At 33.5% G+C, this 22,805-nt stretch overlaps 1 protein-coding gene across 1 annotated transcript; it reads left to right on the plus strand.

Moving 5' to 3' along the window:
- The first annotated feature begins 21,742 nt into the window (after positions 1-21,742).
- LOC115981678 (protein RALF-like 33) lies at positions 21,743-22,547 on the plus strand. The gene has a single exon (XM_031103978.1). The coding sequence runs from the start codon at positions 21,904-21,906 to the stop codon at positions 22,300-22,302; it is 399 nt and encodes a 132-aa protein (XP_030959838.1). The 5' UTR covers positions 21,743-21,903; the 3' UTR covers positions 22,303-22,547.
- Positions 22,548-22,805: the final 258 nt, after the last annotated feature.

The following is a 22,805-nucleotide window of genomic DNA, read 5'->3' on the forward strand; positions in this document are numbered from 1 at the left end:
TTCCCCCTCAAATTAACTAATTGAATAAAATTAACAATAACTTTTCTCTGGTGCTGCAGGATGTTACCTCTCGTATCACAGACATGGTTTGGAGGAGTCACATATTCTGTGGCAATCATTTGTGTTAATCTTTTTGCAGAGGCAAACTTTGCATGAAAGCTTCCAGAGTCAATGGTTGGTACAAATCTGAATTCTATGAATGAAGAGAAATTGCCTTCAAGTGCTTATGATGAAGAAGCATGAAAGATGGGTGATTATCTTGACATACTTAGCCTTACTAGAGTATTCGTGTATGGTGCCCAAAGCAAATAAGATGATTACACTATTATCAAAGGTATGTCATTTCTGGAGAAATCGAAAGGTTATAATCTCCTTATAATACTACCTTTCTGTCTAAGAGAAAAAGGAAATTGTGACAAGTTGACCAAGTAATAGACAGAAAGAGGAAATTGTAACAAGTTGACCAAGTAATAGTTGTAGTGTTCGTTTGGTTAGCTGCTTTAAAATGTGTGTTTTAAAAAACTGTGATTTTAAAATACGGGTTTTAAAAGTGGTGTTTTTGTCAACTGAGCATTTGGATAACATTGGTGTAAAATTGCTGTTTTTGGTGCAAATTACCAAAATGGACTTAACTATTTTGTTAAGGTTATCTTGTCAATTTTTTAAATGAATAATAATAATACAAATAATAAGAGAGAATACATTACAATGAATTAAAAAAAATTACATTAAAATGTTCAAAACCCACAATATCCATTCTAATTCCAAAACAAAATTAATAAAAATATTGTTTACAACCTGCAAATAAAATGAGCTCTGTTGTCATGAATAAATTTCATATTCTCATCATGCGTAGTCTCCACAAATAAAATTCTTCCCCCTTGTAAGGTGTCAAATATCCTTTCATTAAGGGGTATCCACTATCAACCAAATAATATTTTTGTAGGTAGAGAGGGGGAAAAAACTAATGAGATATGCATAAACGATTTATTTTCATATTCAAGATATAATATAATATATATCTGATTGTGGTTTTGGAAAGTTCACAGATTGTCCATGTATAACATCCAAGAAAATGTGTGTATAATGTTCTGCACATACTGTTCTAGCTATAACAAATGTGCTGCAGAATGGGTTGCTGCTCTACAAGAGCATATTGGTCAAGACTCTCACTTAAAACCAATGATACTAAACCATGTTCACGGTAGTCCCTTGGCTGGTCACTCTAGTTACTTGAAATCCTTGCACAGAGCCAAACAAAATTTCTATTGGGAGGACATGAAGAAGGATTTAAACAGGCAATCAACGAGTGCAAAGTCTGTCATAGGGTCAAAACTGAGACCTCTACTCCCGCTGGATTATCACAGCCCTTGCCTATTCCAATTAGGCCTTGGACAGATATCAGCATGGATTTCATTGATGGACTACCAAAGTCACAGGGTCATATGTTGTTCTTGTGGTAGTTGACAGACTCACCAAGTATTTGCACTTCATTTCCTTCGCACTTGCATGTTGTGTCATCCACAATTGTGAGTGACAGGGATGCAGTGTTCACAACAGCATTTTGGGATGAGTTTTTTAGGCTGTAGGGTACTGCTTTAGCAATGTCTTCCTCATATCACCCCCAAACAAATCACCAAACAGAAGTTGATAATAAGAGTTGGAGCGTACTTAGGGCTTTTGCTTGTGACAGATCTAAGAGGTGGGCAGAATGGTGGGTTTTGGTTCAAAAACTTCCATACAACTACCAAACTCCATTTGAAGCATTGTATGGGTTCCCTTGTCCAAGGCTGGTAGACTACATTCCTGGCAGTAACCTAGAAGTTGTGGACTCATGTTTGAAGAATAGAGAGTAGGTTCTAGCTGTTCTTAAGCCACATAATCTAGTGACTTCACAAGAAAGGATGAAGCTGCAAGGAGACATGACAGGACCTTTGCTGTGGGTGATTGGGTGTAATGGAGGTTGCAGCCATACAAATAGAAATCATTGGGTGTAAAAGGGCATTGGAAGCTATCCCCAAGGTATTTGACCTTCTTAGATCATTCTAAGAATTGCGGAAGTGGCTTGTAAGCTTGACTTCCCACAAGATTCATGGATTCATCTTGTATTCCATGAATCTTGCCTAAAGCCAAAGTTGGGACATAACACTATCCATTCCTACTCTGCCTCCTGTAGACAATGGAGGTCAGCTCTCTCCTGAACTGGTGGTTGTTTTGCAAGAGTGACCATAGAGTTAAGGAATAGTGGCTACTTAGGTGTTGGTGCAGTGGCAGGGAGGGTCCACAGATGATGCTACTTGGGAGGTTATTTACAAGCAACAGAACCAGTTCCCACACCTTGTGGGAAGGGTGTTTTGAAGGGGAAAGGTATGTTAAGAACCTCAATATCAGCTATGATTGTGCTTGTTGCCTGCCCTGCGGTGTATTTGTGCCTGTGTACTTGATTCCTGCAGTTTGCTGCCTCTTCCTTCACTGTTGGTCGTTGTGCTGCTGTATGCTACTTCCTATGCTACCCAACAGTGTTCACAGATCTGACAGTGGTATACTAGGTTTAGATAAGTGCACCTGTGCAGGTTTATGCAAGTTTCAAAGTGTGCAAGTGCTGCTTTGTGATGAGCATGCATTTAACTAGTTAGTTAATTTTCCCCTGTGCATAGTTAGAGTAGCATGTGCTTAATTAGAGATAGTTAGGGTGTTAGCAAGCTTTTAGATGCCAAATGGCAGTTATTTAGAGAAGAGGTTAGGGAAATTCTTGGCTTTTACTTGAGAAGCCTTGGTATATAAAGGTGCCATTCATTGTAATCAAGGCATTATATAAAACATTTAGATGACTGTTTTTGAATAAGTTCTCAAAAGTCAAAGCCATAGAACATTGAAAGAAAAAGCCATAGAACATCATCTTAAACCCCTAATTTGCACCACTGACACCCTTGGCGTGATGGTCACTCTATAGGTATAAATGTTTGTGAGGTGTGGGGAGTAAGGGACAGAGTTCAAATCTCCAGGAGGGAGCTTTACACATATATACACTTATATTAGGCTTGAGTAGAATTTTTATCTTGTATAAAAAAAATCCCTGATTTGTCAAAAATCAAGTCAAAACAAGTATAATAAGCCTTGATCAATCTAGAAAATAAATAAATGAAATCAAATTAAACCACAGGTAACCCTACAATGCAAAGCACCAGGACACGATCTAGGTTCTAGAAACATAAAAAATCCATTTGGTTCTCTGGAAAATGAAAGAGAAAACATAAGGAAAATGCTCTGAAGCCTAAAAATTGTTGTGCCTTCCTTGAGCAATTGCAGCTTTATTAGGCAATCATTCTTACCTTCTAGCGCTACTAGTGAAACAGGAGGAAAAGTTGTTGAACTTAGAAGTTACATAAACTAGCTACAAAATTATCACAAATAAGATATAAATGCTTCAATTTTCAACTGTGGATAGATCCAACAGAAGAGTTTTGCAGTATACACACACAGGAGACCCTGTAGAGGTGGTATTTGATGAGAAAGAATTCAAGGTATGGTAATCCAAGCCTTTTGGAACCTAAAATCTTACTGAACTTCTATGGAATTTGAGTCAGAAATTGACCTTGCAAAGCCTTAGATCAACTGATGAAATATTGACTAAGAGATATCATCTCAAGTGTTAGTTTTCTTATATATGATGCCTTCAGCTTCCTGTTAGACTTCCGCCTGTGTCAGGGCTTCCGGCATTGTGCTGTATGTTTTATATTTTTTATTTTTTATTCAAAGATGGCCTAAAAAAATGTGTGTGTGTGTAAGATTGAAGGCCAAAATTAAATTTAATAATTTTTATTATTGAAGGATCTAAATATAACTACAAGTTGAGGTGTCCTTAATATGTAACCGATCCCAATATCTTAAGGATTAATGTAATCTTAAAGTTTTGGGATTAAAGCATAGCTAGAGTGCTACAAAATTCAGTAGTAACTTATTAACAATAAGATAAACAAAAGAGATTAAACAAAGAGTTCCTCATCTAATAAACTTCAAGGTCAAATGCTAGCTTCAGCTTGCAAGTACAGTATTGTGAGGGCTCTCAGGACTTTAGCCCATTTTGGGGAGAAGAGTGCAAAGAAGGTGAGGTGGAATGCTAAATGAAAAATTACTCTATCAAAGCGCTACATGGAAATATCTCATGGTCTCTCACATGAGGTTTCTTCTTTTATACATATTTATTGATTAGCTTTAATGACAAGTCACAAATAGACCCCTTTGCAACTTGGTATTGGTTGGACTTGAAAGTTCATATCAATCAAACATCATGTTTACAATGAGTTTGATAGAACATATTGCTCAAGACAGAAGTGAGAAAAGTCAATTTGGAGTTTGTACAAGTTTATGCATTGGTGATACTTAGATTTTCAATAGAATTGGAAAGGAAGTCGTATCATTTGAGTTGTTTTGTTGACTCAATGTAATTGTATCACATCAGAAATCCATATATATGGTCATCAATGCCTCTCAACACTTTCCATGCTTTAATTTATTAGGTGTGATCATCTGGCTGCCCATCTCTTATTCGATTATTCCATTAATCAATTGGATAATCAGCAAGTTGCAAATGAATTGCCACAAGGAAGTATTTTATACTTCAAATCTTAGGATCAATTAGCTAGTTGTCTTGATATTATTGCACAATCCATAGAAAAATAGTACTGTAACCAAATGTGATGGATTTCGTCTGTCTTGCTTCCCATTTTGGATGAAAGTATTGTGCTACCTAAAATCTGACTTCATCTTGAAAAACATGTATCCTGGAAACAGGCTTATTTCATGGCACCTATATTCAGTTTAGATGATGGGTCCAGCTCAAACATTGATGCTACACTTGTACTTGCAACCATGCTACCACAACACTTGGCCAGGATGAGCATGGGACAGAGATGGTTTTAAAACTCCTACGCTCGACGTGAAATGAAAGTGTTGACCAAACGTTTCTGAGCATCCATCTGATCACACCAGAATTTGGTCTGAACTTTCTGGTATCTATTCATTTATTTCAATGATGATAAGTGAATATGTTCTGCATTCAAGCTCTTGGTGACTGATGTGCAGGAAGCGCAATATAAAGTGGTAGTGGTACTGAAGAAAGGCAGGTTCAAGGGGAAAGAAATCTGAATGCCATTGAACAGAGAGAAATCAGAGAATTAGCACAATGAAAATTTCAAAGCTGCATCTTATAGGGGAAATGAGCCTACAGATTATAATATGTATCCTAATTCTTACTGTTTTCTTCAGTATGCTATCAATTCAAGTTTTTATGTATAGACCTTCAGCCTTAAATCTGTTGTCTGTTTTTTCTTTACTATTTTTGGTAAGCTTAGGGACGGAACTAGGATTCGAAGTCGAAGGGAGCAAATATAATTTTCTTGAGAGGGGTAAATATAATTTTTCATGGACTTATTTTCTAAAATCTTAAATATATACCTATTATTTAATATTTTTAAAAAAATTGGGGACTAAGCTATACATGATCCCCCATGAGGTCAACTTCCATCCACTCTTGTGGAAATAGGTAGGGCCATTTGAACAAAATCTCATTGGCCAGACTTATAGTACGCTGTACACTGCAGCCTTCTTCAACAGTTTGGATTCATTTTTCAGGAACAAAGCCATTGCTGAATGCTGAAATCATGTATAGTGTTCTGTGCTATTCAATAACTACGAGAGTGCTAAGTTTGTCTCTTTAGCTCTTCTGGCCAAGTGGCAGTAGGGTCAGCAAAGTAGCTACGTAGCATAATAGCTCTTACCAACCAAACCGAACTGACCCAAGATCTTAAAATTTTTACTAGGTACTAAAGAGAATATACTTCTAGCATATGTCCTTGACACATATTGACCAGTAATTATAATTGGATTCTCTTGACTAGGTTATATCAGCTACCAACCGTTCGGGGTCTTTTGCTCACTTGCCTAGTGTCAAAAATTGATTGGGCTTCCTTCATGTCCCATGTTTAGTTGTGTTAGAGATATATATTAGATATATTAGCTCAATGTAATAGGCCCAAGCCCATTCCTGCTTGTACTAGTAGTCTAGGGTTTAGTCGCTTATATATACTCATGTTAAGGTTCATTGTAACACAGGAGGTTATTGTACTACACTCTCAGATAATAAAGATGTAGCCCTTAAGGGATTCCTCCGTAGATGTAGGCCGTAAGGCTGAACCACGTAACCCTCGTGTTCTCAGTGTTCCTCCTCTATGCTTCCTCTTCCGCATCCACTCTAGCATACACAACATGGTATAACACATCGCGTTGCTAATATTTAACATGGTATCAGAGCCAGGTTCCGTTCTTGGCATCAAACAAAACATCTCTAGCAAGCAAAGAAGATTCTCACGTGCATACCACCATCTGAAGTCACACATGTTTCTCTGCTGGATCTGGAATCCATGGCATCTCGCAGCCACCGTGGCGCAGTGCTGTGTCCAAGATCCACAAACTCAAGTAAAGCCAGGACTTAACTTATCAGATCTGTGCACATCAAGCCTTCGCCTGATGAAACCAACAAGACATACGTGCTCCACGGCATATCGCGGAGCACGTATGTCTTGTTGGTTTCATCAGGCGAAGGCTTGATGTGCACAGATCTGATAAGTTAAGTCCTGGCTTTACTTGAGTTTGTGGATCTTGGACATAGCACTGCGCCACGGTGGCTGCGAGATGCCATGGATTCCAGATCCAGCAGAGAAACATGTGTGACGCTGTGTCCAAGATCCACAAACTCAAGTAAAGCCAGGACTTAACTTATCAGATCTGTGCACATCAAGCCTTCGCCTGATGAAACCAACAAGACATACGTGCTCCACGGCATATCGCGGCCAAAACCCAGAAACCAGACCTCCAACGGTAGCCGCATGCGCCACCACGCGCGACCAATGGTTCCTGGAACTCTCACACGCGCCGCCGAAGATTCTCGACTCCCAGCTCGGATCTCAGTCACACGCGCCGCCAAGCCGGCCTTGTCGTCCACCGATCCACTTGGCCTGAGAATCTGGTAATCATACGAGCTCTCACGCGCCTCCACGCGCCGCAGTAGCAACCGGAAAATCTCTCACGCGCCGCCTAGATTCTTGACTTCTAGATCGTCTTCTGGGCTCACGCGCCGCCCTGTCGGCCTCCTCGTCCGCCGATCTACGAAACCTGAAATTACGGGTCTCAACCGAGCTTACACGCGCCTCACAAGTTTCCGGCATCTCCTCCACGCGCCGGTGAACACGCAAGCTCCTGCCAGGCGCCGGAAAACTCCTGCTGATGTCATTTGACGTCACCGGATGACGTCATCACTCCACGTCAGCAGCCACGCAAGCACGTCCACGTCAGCCCTAATCCACGTCATCAAAGACACGTCATCAGCCACGTCAGCAGTGTTGTCTCGTTAGCACCACGTCGTTGACCCGGACCGACCCGACCCGGACCACCCGGATCTGACCCGTGAGCACTTTGACTGTTGACTTTGACTCTGGACTAGTTGACTTTGACTTTTTGCGTTGACCTTTGACCAAAAGTCAAAATTTCCAAAAGGGCTTATCTTGCTTAGTTTTTCGCGTAGATTCCGATTTTGGCCTCCGTTTCTTCATTTGAAACTCCAAAATTGGACATTTGGCACATTCTTCATTGTGGTTTCTTCAAAGGCATTCTTCAAGGCATTTCCAAGTGATCTTCTCATACTTATCCAACCTCAAGTCTTCATCGAGCTTCCGCCTTGAGTTTGAGGGAGGGTGTTAGAGATATATATTAGATATATTAGCTCAATGTAATAGGCCCAAGCCCATTCCTGCTTGTACTAGTAGTCTAGGGTTTAGTCGCCTATATATACTCATGTTAAGGTTCATTGTAACACAGGAGGTTATTGTACTACACTCTCAGATAATAAAGATGTAGCCCTTAAGGGATTCCTCCGTGGATGTAGGCCGTAAGGCTGAACCACGTAACCCTCGTATTCTCAGTGTTCCTCCTCTATGCTTCCTCTTCCGCATCCACTCTAGCATACACAATATGGTATAACACATCGCGTTGCTAATATTTAACAAGTTGGAGAAGCTGAATCCACTACTCGTTCACACAACTGATAAGGAAGGCGAACTTGCAAAAGAGGAGAGAAAAAGCTTGCCAAACAATCCTCACAACTTCAGAGAATTAGATATTAGCCTAAAAAAGAAAAATGTAGGGGTAAGAGTTAAAAGGAGAAAGGGACACTCCTGCTTGTGTAATTAAGAACCCATAATTTTAATTTAACATACCAGGAAACATAAGTGAATAAGTTTTTCCAAGTGTGAGTGTGTGGGCTGTATTTTATGGTTTGAAGTTAATCTCATCCCCCACCCTCATGTTGGAGTCCTTGTTTTTATAATGATGTTGGAGTCGCTCAAAAACCTACTAAATGGGAGGAAAGTAAGTTATAACTATTGAGTATTAACAATCATTGCATTTTGATATCTGTTGGTTTTTCTCTAGGAATTGCAACCTAGTTGACTGTGCGCCATTAAAAATACATTCTCCAAAAGGAACACTGCCTCCTCAATTTTCTAACTCTAAGGGATCATAGTAATCTTGCATTAATGGTGATTGTTTCTTGCCTGGTGGAAAGGAAATGTAGTGTCGGGTAAGACTTATTACACAGCAAATATGCTTTGTTTTACGCATGGCATCAATTATGGGTCCAATAAACTCATAGGTAGGGGTGTTTACATTGAGGTTTCGTGTAATTTTGGACTATATTTAGCACCGCATTACGCTATGTGGTGCAGTACAGTTTAACCAGTTTTCATATATATTACAAATATATACTAAATATATTTATTATTTAATATATGTTAAATATATTTAATCTATGCTAAATATCTATTAAATATATATTTAATATATCTACTATATGTTAAATATTTAAAAAAAGTTATATTATATATATATACAATAAATTTTATATATTAATAGGTGTAGTGCGGGACAATTTTTGTGGTTTTCCGAAAACCTTAAAACTGTGTGGTGTGGTTTTAATATATATTTAATCAGTTTGAAACACATAGTTCATATAATATATATATTTAATAATATTTAATATAATTAAAATAAAAAAAAGTGTGTGTGCATTTGTGGTGCAGGTGCGGTTTTGTACTCTTTTCCTAAAACTAAACCTCAAATTGTATTGCACCACACGGTGCAACGTGGTCTTTTTTTTTTTTTTTTTTTACCTCCACCTACTGTACGGTTATTCTATTTTTAGGGCATTTTGGTCGATTTAAGTGCAGTCACAATCTAAGTGGTTTTGTGAACATCCGTACTCTTAAGTGTTCCAAGCTCATTTGTGAGATTTTTTAGTGTCCAAGAAGACGTGGAATGGCCATTTTTGCTGTCCAATCTACCTCTCCTTTTTATTTTCCTTCTCTAGCTCCTCTTTTGTGTGGGCTTTGTCTACAAAATGTAGAAGGAATTTATTTAATCTTATCTTTTGATTTAGTTGTAGACCCTTGCTTGGTTGGTATTAATTCTACAGGCCCAAGTTAGGCACCATTTTTAAGTGCATCTACTTTTGGTTAAATTTTTTTTTTTTAATAGCATAGTATATTTTATTTATGAAAAATCATGATGTACAATGGAGAAAAGAAAAAAAGGACATTTCTTTAACCAAACAATGACCTCATTTTTTTCTTTTGCAGTACTGGTCAAAGTTAAGACAGCACAATTACATCATAAAAGTATATTGTGAAAAGAAATTTGAAAATATATATATCAATCTAAACTAAAATTTAGCTTTTTTTTTTACACGCATTTAACATAAAAGTTACTAGAAACGAGTATATATTAAAAGTATATTTGATGTTCTTCAGTGCTGACTTTCTGGGCAACCTGGGCCGAATTTTTAGATTTTTGGCTTGATCTATTGTTGAGCCTTTTTGTCCATGTCAGAAAGTTTTGGGCTAGCCCATCTCCTCCTGTTGGTCTGATCTCTTTGTATGGGCACGCTCGCAGGCTGAGTTCTTTGGGCTCCATTTCTGGGCTGTACGTGGATTTAAATTTGCTGGAATATGAAGCTTGTGGGCCTTGTCCTCTAACAACACGCTATAGAAAAGGATCATTCTTGAGAACCCCGAGGATAGCAAGAGAGCTAGTAGTTTTACATATATTTCTACATCTACAGTTGGTTGCTTTCAAATGGGCCAGTTTCACAACATCAGGTTTTACTCTGAATGCAATCCATTACAAAGTAGATCCTACATCAAACATCTGAGAAGGCAGTTGAATATGTGTTGTTTCTGAATAATCTCTAGTGTTTTCATTATAGAATAAATCTTATACATCAGTTTAATTAGAGAGTAAAACTAGCTAAAGGAGTTCACAATGTTGCAAATTAACAGTATACATTTAAGCCTTTAAGGAAGTGATAGCAACCTAAGTAAACATGTGTGGGTCAGATTACTTAATTTTGAAAGTATTGCAGAATGCTAAATTGTGTGTCTTACTCTTTAATGAAATGCAGTCAGGAAATTTTTCAAGTAGTGGATTTTTATTTTTTTTCTAAGCATAAGTAGTGGATAAATACTGTACCAAAAAGCCAACCTTCCAGATGTAATGGGACTGGTAGGTGGCTGAAAGAAAAGAATTCACGGGGGGTGATCCATCACGATCATGCTGTTGTTTCTTGTTATAATCATGTGAATTGAATCATAGTATTGATGATGCATTGATAATAATTTGATACCTAGCTCAATCATGTTATCTACTTATCTTGTAGTGAAATATTCATGTCTTAATTTGGTTTTCACATCAAAGTACTGTCAACCTTTGTTCACTGTAATTGCTAACATTCACTTGCTATTTGTCGAAAGATATATATTGGATCATGATGATAGTTTTAACACGTATAAAGGTTAAAGGTATTACAAAAATTACTAGGAATAATTATCAATTTTACCTTTTAGTAATTTACTTTAAACTCATGATGGTTGCAAATCCATACATGAAACACTCAAATTGCTTTTTATTAAACTATAGTTTAGTCCTTTAAAAGGTGGATTATTTTAAGGGCCATATTGGATAAGGGGAAGACCTCATGATCATAAGCTTCAACTCCAAATTACATTTAATCAGTTAATCCTGAACATATTGATGAGTACTTTTTTCCCAGGTAATGATCAGGTTACAATGAGTTTTTTCTTTTAGCCATTAAATAAGTTGGATCATTGAATTTTGTTGATTCTAAAGTGGAGAAAATCTACAAGTAGGACCTGTCATCATCTCATTGATGCCCTAGACAGTCGGATTTTCTGTGCTCTCTCTCTCTCTCTCTCTCTCTCTCTCTCTGTGTGATAGGATCTAATTCTTGACTCTTTCGCATTCGTGCTTAGCATGACCACATGCCAGGATGCCTTAGAACCGTGTCATTTATATATTATCCAAATTTGATTCATTCTTTAAGAGTAGGTGTACATGTATTGGTTCAACGATGCCGTCCTACCCCGAAGGAAAGGAGGAAAACAAAAATAATTAAAACCCTCACCTAGGCCAACAATTAATTGAGCACTTTTTCTTTCTTCTTCTGAAGGAGTTGATGCAAATTATATATAGTTTTAGGTTTATATTCCCCTTTGATCCATGACAATCACATAAATTCTTCTTCTTCTTTTTTATAAACAGATAAAACTTTGATTGAAGAGAAGGAAAAAAATACATCAGGAAGGGATGACAGATTTAAGTACACGACTCATGCATCTAATACTCTGTAACAATCTGATATGTTTTTCCTTTTCTTTATAAGTTTTGTCTAGGTAAATTGAGGAAGAAAATAAATAGATAAAGATCTCATAAGAGCATTCTCATCCACTTATGAAAAAAAAAAGCATTTTGTCTCACCAAATAGCTACTTTATTTATTTTACAGTAGTTTGTAACCTCATGCATATGTATGAATATACTTAAAAGATGTACTTTAAGATGCATAGTATAATTCTTACATATATAATTTAAATATTATTGATAGTTATTCTTATTTTTTTTTTTAACTCTTTAAAAAGTCTTATAAGAATATTATTAGGTAGAAAATGTAAATTGTCCATTTTTAAAACTTTTTTCTATTTATTTATTCTAAAATCTTTGGTTTTTGCACGCAATAAGTCACTTGGATGGATATTTATTGTGTAGTCCCACATTTGACTCCAAAATTAAGAAATAAAACTCTCTCTAAAAATAAATAATTTAGAAGACATGGCGCAAAATTGGACTTTAATTGTTGAATCTAATTAAATTTTCTCTAAATTTTGCCTATTAATATATATATATATATATTTTTTTTTTTTATAATACACCACATTAAAATAATATAATAATTTATTCCTAACACAAGTCATGTGTTTGAGGGTGATGGAGAAAATAAAAAAAGGATAATGCACGTTTAAGAGAGAGACTGGGCGAAAGAGAAAGAATAAAAAAAAGAAAAAGAAAAAATGCATACTGTAGCAATCTTTAAAATTGTTATAGGAATACAAGATTGGATGTAAAGCTCATTTTGTTGTTGTTGTTGTTGTTTTTTTTTTAATGAAAGTCCTTATGTATTTTGCATTTCATTTGGTTTTAAAGGACCGGATGAGAGTGCTCTATCTATAAGGTTCAACTCCAACTTTCAAGCCCTAGAAATTTCATACTAAATGATATAGAAGTTAAAAAAAATGCTAACAAACAATTATGACAAAACATTGTCATCACTCCTTGGACTTCAATTTTTATAATACACCACATTAAAATAAAATAATATTTTATACCTAACACAGATCGTGTGTTTGAGGGTGACAATGAAAATAAAAAGCGGATAATGCGCGTTTGAGAGAGAGACTGGGTGAAAGAGAAAGAATTAAAAAAGAAAAAGAAAAAATGCACATTGTAGTAATGTTTAAAATTGTTATAGGAATGCAGGTCTGATGTAAAGCTCATTTTGTTGTTGTTGTTGTTGTTGTCGTCGTCTTTTTTTTTTTTTTTAATGAAAATCCTTATTTATTTTGCATTTCATTTGGTTTTAAAGGACCAAATGAGAGTGCTCTATCTATAAGGTTCAACCCCAATTTTCAAGCCCTAGAAATTTCATATTAAATGATATAGAAGTTAAAAAAAATGCTAACAAACAATTATGACAAAACATTGTCATCACTCCTTGGGCATTACACCATAGGTTCTCCAATCAAAATCATCCACTTATGGGGGGGAAAAAAGCATTTTGTCTCACCAAATAGCTACTTTATTTATTTTACATAACCACTCTTACAACACATCGTACATCTCATTATTTATTTTATAATACACCACATTAAAATAATATAATATTTTATACCTAACACAAGTCGTGTGTTTGAGAGTGACGGAGAAAAAAAAATGATAATGCACATTTGAGAGAGAGACTTGGTGAAAGAGAAAGAATAAAAAAAAAAAAAATGCATACTGTAGCAATGTTTAAAATTGTTACAAAAAATGCAAGACCTGACGTAATGCTCATTTTGTTTTTTTTTTTTTTTTTTTTTTAATGAAAATCCTTATGTATTTTGCATTTCATTTGGTTTTAAAGGACCGGATGAGAGTGTTCTATCTATAAGGTTCAATCCCAACTTTCAAGCCCTAGAAATTTCATACTATATGATATAGAAGTTAAAAAGATGCTAACAAACAATTATGACAAAACATTGTCATCACTCCTTGGGCATTACACCATAGGTTCTCCAATCAAAATATCCACTTATGGGGGGAAAAAAGCATTTTGTCTCACCAAATAGCTACTTCATTTATTTTACATAACCACTCTTACGACACATCATACATCTCATTATTTATTTTATAATACACCACATTAAAATAATATAATATTTTATACCTAACACAGTTCGTGTGTTTGAGAGTGATGGAGAAAAAAAAAATGATAATGCACATTTAAGAGAGAGAGTCTGGGTGAAAGAGAAAAAATAAAAAAATAAAAAGAAAAAATGCATACTGTAGCAATGTTTAAAATTATTACAGGAATGCAGGACTAGATGTAAAGCTCATTTTGTTGTTGTTTTTTTTTAATGAAAATCCTTATGTATTTTGCATTTCATTTGGTTTTAAAGGACCGGATGAGAGTGCTCTATCTATAAGGTTCAACCCCAACTTTCAAGCCCTAGATATTTCATACTACATGATATAGAAGTTAAAAAAAAAAAAAAATGCTAACAAACAATTATGACAAAACATTGTCATCACTCCTTGGGCAACATAGGTTCTCCAATCAAAATCAACCATGTAGCTATATTGCTTGATAATCACACGCCTAAATATAATTGTCGAGGTAGTGCATTGATCAATGTTGCCACATGATTAAATTTAATTGAAAAATCTATACAATATCTAAGTAACTATGCCTAAGTTTTGTGATGATGATTAACGATTGTGATTCATATGAATCATGACAGTTTTAACACGAATAAAGGTTAAAGGTATTACAGAAATTACTAGGAATAATTATCAATTTTAATAACCTTTTAGTATTCCTTTAAACTCATGATGGTTGCAAATCCATATGTACATGAAACACTCAAATTGCTTTTTATTAAACTATAGTTTAGCCCTTTAAAAGGTGGATTATTTTAAGGGCCATATTGGCTAGGGGAAGAACTCACGCTCATAAGCTTCAACCTCAAATTACATTTGATCAGTTAATCCTGAAAATATTGATAATTACTTTTTTCCCTGGAAATGGGGTTAAAATAGTATTTAAAAAAAAAAAAAAAAATTAGCCATTAAATAAGTTGGATCATTGAATTTTGTTGATTCTAAAATGGAGAAAATCTACAAGTAGGACCTGTCATCTCGTTGATGCCCTAGACAGTCAGGATTTTCTGTGCAATCTCTCTCTCTTTCTGATAGGATCTAATATATTCTTGACTCTTTCACATTCGTGGTTAGAATGATCTCTCAACAATGCTTACATGCCAGGATGTCTTGGAAGCGTGGCATTTGTTTCATTTATATATTACCCAAACTTGATTGATTCTTTACAGTAGGTGTGTATTGGTTCAACGATGCCGCCCTACCCCCTAGGAAAGGAGGAAAACAAAAATAAAACCCTCACCTAGCTAGGCCAACAATTATTTGAGCACTTTTTCTTTCTTATTCTGAAGGAGTTGATGTAAATAAAATATAGTTTTAGGTTTATATTCCCCTTTGATCCATATTATCAATGACATATATTCTTCTTCTCTTCTTTTTATAACCAGAGAAAACTTCATTTAAGAGAAGAAAAAAGTATACCAGGTTGGGATGGCACGCAATTGTTTTTTCTTTTTCCTATTTATGTGCATGATTCATGCATCTAATGAATCCGTACTATGTAACAATCTGATATGTTTTTCTTTTTCTTTCCAAATGTTGTCTAAGTAGATTGAGGAAGAAAAGGAAAAAAAGAAAAGAAAAGAAATAGATAAAGATTGAGGAAGAAAAGAAATAGGTAAACCTCATAAGTGCATTTAGATTCGCTTATGCAAAAAAATTCATTATGTCTCACAAAATATCTACTTTATTTATTTTACATAACCATTTTTACAACACATCATACATCTTATTCTTTATTTTATAATACATCACATTAAAATAATATAATATTTTATACCTAACACAGGTTGTGTGTTTGAGAGTGACAGAAAGAGTAAAAAATGATAATGCATGTTTAAGAGAGAGACTGGGCGAGAGAGAAAGAAAAAAAAAAAGAAAAAGAAAAAAAAAATGCATACTATAGCAATGTTTGAAATCGTTATGGGAATGCAGGATGGATGTAAAGCTCATTTTGTTGTAAATCCTTATGTATTTTGCATTTCATTTTATTTTAAAAGAAAGGATGAGAATGCTCTATCTATAAAGTTCAACCCTAACTTTTAAGCCCTAGAAATTTAAAAAGGGATTCTAACACACACACATAAAAGAGAGGAAAAGAAATTCTAACACAAAAGTACACCACAACTCCACTAAAAAACACTAACAAACAATTATGACAAAACTTTGTCATCACTCTTTGGGCATTATGTTAGAGGTTCTCCAATCAAAACAACTATATATATTGGTTAATAATCATAAGTCTAAATAAAATTGTCGAGGTAGTGCATTGATCAATGTTGCCACATGATTAAATTCAATTGGCAAACTTATACAATACTTAAGTAATTATACCTAATTTTTGTGATGATGATTAATTATTGTGATTCATATCAACAACAACAAAATCTTAATTATTTTTATGTCTTGTATTTTTTATGAAAAAAATAGTAAAATTAACCTTGTAAAATTTGTAATATCTTAATTATCATTTAGGGTCTATTTGGATACTGCTTATTTTGATGAAAACTGAAAACTTATTGTTAAAAACACTGTAGCAAAATAATTTTTTAAGTTAAAAACATTGTATAACACTTATTGCTACGTTTTTCCCTAGGTGGTTGGTCCATGAACAATGTCGTGGGACCCGGGCTCCAAAACGCAAAACGCAAATTAATTTCTACGCAAACGCATGCTTAAAGTTAGAGAAGTTTAAGATAATCACCGAAGACAAGTTAGCAATGTTCTTATTTTATGAAAATAGTTATGCTATATATCATTTTCTCATTTTGCTTAAAATTTCCATTTTCATGCACCACATTCAAGCAATGCTAAAGAAAAAACAATTTTCGCAATTTATTAAATGGTAAGTTACAATTGAAGTAACACCATTTTTGTACAAAACTCCAATTGATACCAATTGAATATGCACAAATCACATCGTACTAGTTAAGCAAGTGTGAAATTTCTCGTGACTTTAGCCTTTTACACCAAACATTTGCAAGTTGCTCCAACCAAATTTTTTTTTTTTTTTTTTTAAATTGCAAGTTGCAATCATCGATAACGAGCCCAAAGAATGTTATGTTGTTCATAGCTTGTTAATAATAGGCATAAAATAAATTACCTTAAACATCTCATAAAAGGAATGGGTGGCCATATGTAGAACTAGAAGCCAAAATATCCTCGACCAAAAATAAGTTCAACAAAATAAATTGAAAATAAAGAATACCGTACCATTCTCAATTTAATTTTGTGATTTTAAGAATTTTATAAAATGGAAAAAATGATGAGAGAAGATTCACGAGAAAAGAGAAACTCTTTTTTCCTTTATAATAATTTTTATAAATAAAGTAAGTAAAGTAAATATTTTTATAAGAAAAAGGAATTGTTAAAAGATAGTCACAGACAGCTGGATTGAAGGGAGGGTAGGTTTTGGGACGCGCAAACACCGCCCTAGCGATCTGTGATTGGTCCCACATGTTTTAACGGCGACGGTCGTCCACATTACATTCACGCCGTTAAATAAAATTTTATCTAGCCGTTGTTCATTTGATTTGCTCTTCCAGTACTAACTTTATTTAGATAAAAGTCTCGTGCATGGAGAATAAGTTTGAAGAACCCAAACGACAAATTTTTTTCATTTTTATATATTCAATTTTTATAGTGAAAAATAGGAAAATTTTAACTATAAACATTTTTGTTAGAAAAACAAGCACCAATTAAAGCATTAGATTTTATACAGTTTTCAATGTTAATTAGAAGATAAAATATTACATGAATTATGCATGTTTGTACCAAAAACAAAATTTGACTACAAACTTGGTTGTAGCAGCTAAAGGCTACAACTTTCACTAAAAAAAAAAATGTATTTTGAAAATTTTAACTGTTAGATTATATGTTATTTATATTCTTAACACACATATCAAAAATTTCATGCAAAAAGAATGCAAAACCATTATTTTTTTAAAGAAGCAAAACTTTTAAGGAGGACACCTCTCTCTATAATTGTGTGTGTTCACTTGTAGAACAATGTTTTATTGTTATTTTTATTTTTGGATAAATTCAATAATTATAATGGATGTGAGAAATTTAAGCAGTAAATGCTTTCATTAAAAACATAAAAAAGTATTAATTGAACTAAAAGACTGTTGTAATGGAATAATGCATATTCAATTAGGACTACGGGAGGAAAAAAAAAATCATCAAACATGTCACTCTTCTTACTTTTCAATGACTTATCTTAATCAACATTCTTTTATGGCTTTAGCTTATGAGTTGTCAAACTCAAGAAAACAAAAACAAAAATCATCCATATGATATCTGTGGTTGGCATTATTTGCATAGTCACTATTAAAACAATTATTTAAATTTTAGGAATATTTAGTAATTTATTATGGTATTATATTTTAAATATCCAATTTTAATTACTTTCTTCACTCTATTTATTTTAAAAATAATAATTTTGTTAAAAAAAATATTATAACTCAAATTATTGTTTGGTCCTTCTATAAAGAAATAATTGGAATCTCAAATTCTACCTCCCTAAGTCAAACTTGTTGTAAGCAAATAATAATAATAAATTATAAAAAACATTATGTATTTTATTTATAAAAAAAAAAGGAATAATATTAAGTACAAAATTTAGTTACAAAATTGTTTGTAACCTAAGATTACAACCTAACTTAATATCTTTTTATTAAATGTGAGTTTTGAGAATTCTACCATTGAATTACATCTTTTTCTTATATCATCAATACTTGCAAATTTTTAAGAAAATTAAAGATCAATAGTTATGCCATCAATAGATTATTTTAATTGTTAGTTTTAGTAATTTAAAATTATGTATAAAATATAAGCTAATAGATTATATAGTAAATAATATCCGATTAATACAAAATTTGACATGTGTATTAAGAATGTAAAAAATATGTAATTTAACAGTTAGATTTTTAAAATATATATTAATATTTATTTTATCGAGTAAAATTATAATCTTATGTTGTAACTAATTTTGTAACTAAATTTTGTCCTAATATTAATATTAAATACGAAATGCCCTACTATTCAAAACCTTATACCTTAAAAAATGAGATGGTACAAAAGTATAAATAAAGGTCATCAACAAATGGTTATGGCGCATTAATTAACGTTAACAGAATTAAAGGATATAGATTATTAGGCCACGTACGGAGAAGAGAGAACGTGTTTCGGTTAAGAGATTCTTGGACGGACTTGGGACTTGAGAATAGGGCTAAACCCTAGATGCCGTCTCTTCCTTCTTCTTTTTCTTTCTTTTTTTTTTTTTAAATTATTTTCTCTCTCTGACTATCCTTTTCTCTTTTCACACCTAATGTTTAAGAAAGAGACAACCAGTCAACTATATATGTAAGCCTAGGTCCAATTATGAGAATGCATATGGTTTTCAATTTAACTACAATGTTGCCATTCACATTATGTGAAAGGTTTGAAAATTTCAATTCATAGAATTTTTTTATGGTATTTACCTAACCTTATTAGAAAATCATTCACATGTCACACACAAATTGTCTTTAGTTTAGGTCCAAAAGAAATTGGGTATTTTTATATTGTGTGGAAAATGTCAATGCATGAAATAATAAATTGCTCATATAATTTTATTAGTGTGTATCTTTTATTTACATCTTAGAGTCACAAATACAGTAATAATATTTTTATATCTATGTCCATAGTAACTTCTCTTCCAACCTTCCATTTTCAACTCTTTATTTTTTGAGTCTCTGAAGAAAACAATAAAAGAAAACCCCTTTTTTGTGTGCTTACAAGTTAGAAGGTGTGAGTGTTCAAACCTATCATTTTTTCATGGTAAAACAAAAAGTACCACTTAACAACAGGAATTTTGAGAAAATATATATTAGTATGCCTATGCTAAACCTTATTTTATACTAGCATATGCCTTAATTAGCCTTTTCTCTTTGAGGCCTCCTATTCTAACTCACTAGTTATTTGGTATTTGTAACTATTTTATTAATTAGATTGCTAATTTGTCACTCTTTTTAATAATTTTGTCGAAGACGAATATTAACCAGATGCAATGTTGGATCATCTTTCAACATCATTGCTGAAATTTGGTATCCTTTTGACAACTACTTGTTCTACTACCACTATCCACTTTACCAACTATATGGCACAATTTTTCCACCCAAAGAAAACCACTAGTGCTTAAATTAATCATTCCCAATAATACTTACTAAAGTGAAAAGGTCAAATTCTAGAAGGTAAGGACCAAGAAGTAGTCATCACTCATCATACTATGTCAATATAATTCTTCCACTACTGCATATTTTAAATTCAATCATTTTCAAATTTGGCTACAAATTTATCTAAATGACTGCTTTTTCAAGCTCACATTTTTCACATTGAGCAGTGTAAAAGGGTATAAAATAGTAGCTTGACATTTTCATACCATTTTGTAAGGTGATATATTATTATTGAAGTAACATCATTTTTAGATAAACATATTATTGATATCACTTTTATTATATGTGTTTAACTAGCTTATATTTTGGCAACTTGTAAATTAATTTAAGCAAATAATAAAGTATCTAAATATAAGCTAACTAAACACACTCACATCAACCATTGTGAAAATGATATTTTAAATCATGCATAGAGGCATAGCAAATTTATAGTTTGAAGAGTAACTGTTAGGGTCAAGTATTGTTAGTGTTGGTAAATCATGTCAAAATATTGTCCAATTGTACTTGTTTCTTAAGTAAATATGTAATTCTTATGTGTCTAAGAGTTGCATCTAAAGATCAAGATCAAAAAATTGCTTCAAAAACTGCTTAAGAAAATTGCAATTGTTGTTAGCTTGAATACAATTGACCAACTGAGTTTCACTTAAGCTCGCTTGCATGCTTAACACTACTTGACCAATCAAACCTCAAGATTACGAAATTCTAAATTCAAGCATGTGATCAACTTAGGCCTTAGTATATGTGAATTGTGCTCTACACATTCAACATATTTAAGGACCACTTAAGTTAACCTTAAAAGAGATTGAGGAGAAAGTTTGATGTTTATGATATGCACCTAGAGTTATATTCCAAGTGAATCTCTCTGTCACCAAATACACTAAAGATTTTAACTTTGGTGATAAGTTGAAAACTACTACAACTTACACACAAACAAGTTGTTGCTATGAGAACCTTCAAGTTGATATTTGAAGTCACAGACTAGAGTGTTTGTGTGAAAAAAATCCACTATGAAAGAGTTCAATCGAATTGAAGTATCGTAGGGTTACAATAGTAAGTTTTACTAGAGATAGCAAATTAGGATTAAGTAATTCTATTTGTAAACTTCAATTTTATTAGTGGATTCTTCCATTGAAGGTAAACATTCTTACAGGGTTTTCTTTTGTAATTATGTTGTTGTTTCATTTATTTTTCTACTACTCATTATTATAATATTAGTTATGTGCATTGTTTAGTTGATTCTAAATCCAAAAGATCATAATTGATTAATTAATTGAATATGATCAATTTGGTTTAAATCAATCAAACAATGTCTAAACAATCTAACAATAACAAATTAAACCCTAAGGTCTAAAAATGTAACAAAGCAAACCCTAAGCCTATATAATTAAATTGCTAAACATAATATAATGCAATTACACTTAAATAAAACTTTTTTTTTTTTTGGGTAGAAAAATAAACTTATTTAATTCATTACTTTTAAAATTATAAGATTTAATAATTTATTAAGCTCTTTAGACTTTAGGGTTTCTTTTATTTGTTTTCCCAACAATCAAATGGCATAACTGTAAATAACAGCTAAAACCAATCCCATTAGTTCACTCGATGCCAGTTATAAGTCCCTTTAACTTCACAAACTACCTGTACTATCTTCTTACCTCCTTGAGAAGAAAACAACAAAAGAAATAGCCATAGAATAACACACAACCACAAGAAAGAGAGAAAGAAAGCAACCAGTCCAAGAAAAACCCAAAAACCCAACAAAGAAAAAAGAAGAAGAGAGAAGCTTTATCCTTTGTTCTTGTTCATCAAAAACAATGGCTAGCTTTTTCTGTTCCTCATCATCAACCATACTTGGGATCTGTGCTGTGGTCATGATCTTGATCCTCAGCTCATCATCATCATCATCCTCCACCGTCCATGCAAGTGATGGGTCCCACTTGGGTTGGATACCCAGAGCAACAACAAGATCAGCTTGCAAGGGCACCATAGCTGAGTGCATGAATGCTGTTGGGTTAGGTGAGGAAGAGTTTGACCTGGACTCTGAGATCAGCCGGCGCATTCTAGCCACCAGCGGCTACATCAGCTACGGTGCGCTTCAGAGGAACACTGTGCCTTGCTCTAAGCGTGGGTCCTCCTACTACAACTGCCAAGCTGGCGCTCAGTCCAACCCTTACAGCCGTGGCTGCAGCGCCATTACAAGGTGCAGGGGTTAATTTGTTTAATTTGTTTTTTTGGTTTTATATTTTTATTTTTGTTTTTAAGATGGGGTTTGATTAATTGTTATACATGAAGAAAACGAAAGAGATTGGGATTGGTAGTGATGGATCATTATTGTTGTTGTTGTTGCTATTGACATATGTTGTTATTGTTGATGGACATATTGTTGTTATAATTATATTTGGAATATGTCTCTGTACAAGTCTTTCTCATAAGATCTATCTAGACTTTTATTTTTATTTTTGTTTTGTCCATGCTTTTGTGTTATGGTTAATGGGTTTTGTTTTTTTCCTCTGTTTATTTGGTTATTTTGGATGAAAGATCTGTGCTTTAGGCTTTATCTGTAATTGTTTTTGAAATGTTGGGCTTTGTGATTTTAGTGTAATTTGTACTTATTTTGGTTTGTGGTTTAATTTGTTTGTCATGCGTTGGCTCTTTGGAATAATTTGGATTTTTTGTATATTTGTTTCTGATTAATATTTGAGTTGGTTTGTTGGAA

The sequence above is a fragment of the Quercus lobata genome, chromosome 3 (genome assembly GCF_001633185.2).
Source record: "Quercus lobata isolate SW786 chromosome 3, ValleyOak3.0 Primary Assembly, whole genome shotgun sequence".
NCBI lineage: Eukaryota > Viridiplantae > Streptophyta > Magnoliopsida > Fagales > Fagaceae > Quercus > Quercus lobata.

Excerpts from the sequence above, each read along its gene's own strand:
- LOC115981678 (XM_031103978.1), top strand. The coding sequence starts at position 21,904 with ATGGCTAGCTTTTTCTGTTCCTCATCATCAACCATACTTGGGATCTGT.